Here is a 5,000-nt window from a genome sequence, read left to right as displayed (position 1 = left end):
GGTGCTACAAGTTTATATCAAGATGTCCATGCAACAATTCTGTTTGCGGTGGAATAATCATCAACCAAATTTCATTTCTGTGTTCTCAAATTTATTAAATAATGAAACATTAGTGGATGTTACATTAGCTGCTGAAGGCAGACATCTTCAAGCACATAAAGTTGTACTATCAGCATGTAGTACATATTTCCAATCGTTATTCACAGTTAATCCATGCCAACATCCGATTGTTATACTAAAAGATGTTAAATTCTCTGATCTCAAAATCATGGTAGATTTTATGTATTATGGAGAAGTTAATATTTCTCAAGATCAATTACCATCTATTATTAAAGTACGTATTGACAATTATAAAATATTTAATGTTTCTTAATGTATTAAGATATCATTTTTTTTTTGTTTCTTAACAGACAGCAGAAAGTTTGAAGATAAAAGGTCTTGCAGAAATGCATACAGCTTCATTAACTAAATGGCCAAGTAGTAGTAGCGAACAAGGAGCTGCTGATCGTGGGGAATCATGTTCTCCCAGTCCATCTCCTCTTTCTCCATCCTTCAGACGAAAGAGATTGAGAAAAACATCGACAGGATCGACATCTGGATCTGGAGACAAAACGGAAGAAATTAATGAGATTACATTGGTTGCTACTAACATTGTAAAACCTGAACCATTGATTGTATCACAAGAAAGTGGGGAAAATGTAAGGAGACCGGTGAACACTAGTACAGAGTCACAAGGAAGTATCGATGAAGATCAAATATCAATAGTGAGCGTTTTTGTATAATATAAAAAAAAAAAAAAAAAGAAAAAAAAATAGAAAAAAAAAAAAACAACAAATTAACATTTTAAAAAGTATACATGATTCTAATAGATCTTTATTATAGATGAGTAATATGGAAAGTAGTTCTACAACAATGCCGGCACAAAGTGATACTACAATACAAAATGTGAATCAACCATCGAGTGGAAATGTAGCACAAAGTTCTGTTTCTTCTCAACCACCGGCACATCAAGGTAAGCTATTTTAATATTAAAATTCAATATTATTTAAATATATTAAGTATTTCAGGTTAGTATTAACAATAGATGTAGATTTCATTTAGATAGTATAGAAATAGGTGCAAGAAGGAAAGTTCATTTATATTGAGAATATTCTTTATTTCTTCATTCATTTACATATGATGCATGTATTATAATATAATCAATGATCATTATCTAAGTTCAATTATTCATTGAATTTAAAATTTTGTATATTTTCTCATTTGAGATTAGCAAAGAAAAATTAATAAGGTTATTTAAATTCATTATTTTATATAACATAATAGAAGGAAGATATAAAGGATGTGTGATGATTAGGTCGTGAAAAATTATTTGATCAAGAAAACACGAAACACAATACTAACAAATAATTCTTTTTTTTTTTTTTTTTTGCTGTATGTAGGCAGGGAATACTATTCTTTATATAGAATTCTTTAAATCTAACTATATTTGCATGCTAATAAATCAGGGGAAAAAGCATGGGAAAAATGATAAATAGAATTTTGTAAAAATACTTTTGCACATTAAATATTTTGTTAACGTATGAAACTATTGATACATATTATAACTATTGTCATTATTGTTATTATTATTATTATTATTATTATTATTATTATTATTATTATTATTATTATTATTATTATTATTATTATTATGATTATTATTATTATGATTATTATTATTATTATTATTATTATTATTATTATTATTATTATTATTATTATTATTATTATTATTATTATTATTATTATATGCAAACCAAAGTCCATAGGCAAATATAGTAAAATCTTGTTAGCTGTAATTAAACGTAAGACTTTCAGATATAGTTTAATACATGAACGTACTTGTACATATATAGAGTCATATACATATACGCAGATATGTATATGTATTACGTATATTGTTAATTTTTTTATATGATTAATTTATCACAATAATTATATGTAATAAATCGATAAGTAAGTTAACTTAAAGGTTGCATGTTGCTTGTAAATTAAGTAAATAATTTGATAACTTTTAATCTAGCGATGCATATTGGTTGTGATGGGTATTATAAAAACTGCATGTGTTAATAAGTACTATTGATACACATTATATGCTGGCACAGATGCGTTTAAATGTATTGCACAAAGAAAATCAACAGGCGTTTGACATGATAATAGAGCGAAAGTAAAGGAACAAAGATATAGAAATGATAATAAATTAAATTGCCTCACTGTCATTAAAATACTCTTCTCACCATGGTACACAGATACATAGCACACAATGTATATTTCGTGAAAGGACAGTAAATTGGGCCTTTGACATTGTTGAATGTGTATGTGTGCCTTGTTCTGTCCTATAATAAATAGTAATACACTTTTATATGATATAAAAACGATGATGTGCTTAAAAATGTATCTGTGCCATGCCATAATATCATTTATAATATTTTCACATACATATTATTTTCTATGTACATTTTTTAAATATTTATTATTCTTTCTCTTGCTTACAGCTTAGCATTTTTTCAATTATATTGGGAGGAAATGACTTATTTTATATGACAAAATTATTAATCCGATTTTATTATACATTATCATTTATATAAAATATAAGATTTCGTTTTCTTTTCTTTTCTTTTCTTTTTTTTTTCTTTTTTTTTCTTTTTTCTTTTTTCTTTTTTTCTTTTTTCTTTTACAAATTGAACAATATTTTTATTATTATCTTAATAGAACTCTAACATTCACTATAATACATATTACATATATAGCCGTCATATATGTCGTTATAAAAAATATATTAGAATATATGTCAAAGGAATTGTCGTATGAGATATCAAGTGAAAGATCTAAATGATATAACTTTAGATTAGCTCGTTTGAATTATATATCGTAGACTTATTAGAATATATATACATATGTATATATATACATATACATATACATATACGTACATATATATGTATATGTATATATATATACATATACGTACATATATATGTATATGTATATATATATACATATACGTACATACATATGTATATGTATATATATATACATATACGTACATATATATGTATATGTATGCATATATATAAATATATATATATATATATATATATATATATATATATATACATATATATATAATTTTTATCTTATATGCATATATTTAATTTATTATTATTTTCAAACGAAACATTTTTTTCTCGGGATAATATTTTCCTGTGCTCTGACCAAAGATACATCGGTCTGTTCTACAGGATTACAATGGACTATTATGGAGCACACATATCCACGTTTCGCTCTGTCCTCGTGTCAAACGAATCTGTCGATCCAAGCGTCATCAGCGTTTACAACGCCTGAAATAACAACTTCTTCGACGATCAGCGATCAGTACTCTGGTACCAGCACCACTGGTTCCAGTTGTGCCCTGACGAGTTATCCAAATTCCTCGTCGCATGGGGGGACATCAACGTTACAGCATACATCAGCATCAAGTGCTCCACCGCCATCCTCAACACAGTGTCCGAGTAACTGCCAAAGTCCCTGCGCCAGTCCCCAAACGGCGATTAAAAGGAAAAGATCAACAAATCCACAAGCTGATGAGAACTTTATTAGAGCTCTCGATGCAGTGCGATACGGTGGTATAGGCTTTTGTAAAGCTGCCAGAATGTTCGGTGTAAATAATCGAACGCTTTGGCTCGAGTACAAGAAACGTGGTTATCCTAATAATCGACCTAGCTTAAAGTCAAGAGTGAAACAGGAAGTTAATTCTTCACCACCGCCTGCGGCACAATCGGCCCAACCTGTAAATTCGCAAAGTCCAACGCCCATGGGGCCGCCTTCGACTCCACACAGTACACACAATACCCACAGCACTCATACTATGTTAACCACTCATAGTCCTCATACCATGTTAAGCGGTTATATCGATAGTAGGCATACGGACTATGCACTTCCGAGTACCACTATGCCAATTAATTTACACGGAGTTAATTATAATGCCATGTGAGCTGAATCACGATCGGAAAATTATTTGTATGTATAGAGGAGCTTTTTGAGAAGTATTAAATTCGCGTGACGTTGTAAAGTTGAATTTTTAAGTAACGGAATTTATTTATCGATTTATAAAGAGCTCCATAATAATGCTATAATGGGGAAAAAAAAAAAAAAAAAAAAGGATAAAAGGGAAAAAAAGAAAAAAACGAAGAAAAGAAAAACGATAAGACCCAAAATTTATGGGCAACACGATTTGTCACATAATTCGTATACTCATTCGTATACTCGAAATAATTGGATTTTTGCCTATGGATGCATTAATCCAGTACTTTGTATACACAGAAGATTTTTATATTGTCAGGCCTCTAATGAAATCATAATAATTGGCTGATAACATTTCTCTCATGAGAAATTGGAAAAATTTGTAAATTGAATAATTTATTACTTTTAATCAATTCATTAAAATTACTACTGTTTCGATAGTAATGTGATATATATAAAAGAAAAGAAAAGAAAGGAAAAAAAAGAAAAAAAAAAAAAAAAACAGAAAAAGAAAAAGGAGGAAAATGCGGATGAATATTCTTCTTGAAATTATTCGTAATTTTTAAATATACATATATATATATATATATATATATATATATATAGGGGAGAGTAACGATTTTGTTTTTTTTTTTCGAGTGTTTTTTTTTTTTTTGTAAACTCTTTAAAATTTCTGTTAACGTTAGGAAAGATATATTACTTACGTCTTTATAAAGGTCCTGAAATGTAAGCTAGAGTTGGTGTAATACCAGTGTTAATGTAGCTAAAAGAAGAAGAGAAAGAAGAAGATGAAGAAGAAGAAGAAGAAGAAGGAGATGATGATGATGATGATGATGAAGAAGAAGAGAAAAATAAAAAAAAAAAAGAAAAAGAAATAGAAAAAAAAGAGGGACAAGTATGAAAGCACTATTATCGATAATTGAATTATTCTGTTACAC

At 28.2% G+C, this 5,000-nt stretch overlaps 1 protein-coding gene across 3 annotated transcripts in view; it reads left to right on the top strand.

The window, feature by feature from the left end:
- The window catches only part of BtbVII (BTB-protein-VII), a 10,820-nt gene that overhangs the window by 886 nt on the left and 4,934 nt on the right, over positions 1-5,000 (top strand). For 2 of the 3 annotated variants that reach the window (XM_035871293.2, XM_035871292.2), the window contains exons 2-4: positions 1-334; positions 411-764; positions 883-1,012. The exon at positions 1-334 is cut by the window's left edge and continues 20 nt beyond it. In XM_035871293.2, coding sequence (XP_035727186.1) covers positions 23-334; positions 411-764; positions 883-1,012 — 796 coding nt within the window. In that variant the 5' untranslated portion in view covers positions 1-22. Of the gene's footprint in view, positions 335-410; positions 765-882; positions 1,013-3,281 lie in introns of all 3 variants that reach the window. The other variant, XM_085658391.1, reaches the window with a different exon arrangement.

Source organism: Vespa mandarinia, chromosome 1 (assembly GCF_050613455.1).
Source record: "Vespa mandarinia isolate Hongniang chromosome 1, ASM5061345v1, whole genome shotgun sequence".
Classification (NCBI taxonomy): Eukaryota; Metazoa; Arthropoda; class Insecta; order Hymenoptera; family Vespidae; genus Vespa; species Vespa mandarinia.
Note: the sequence above shows the minus strand (reverse complement) of the source record. Positions and strands in the feature narration are given on the sequence as shown.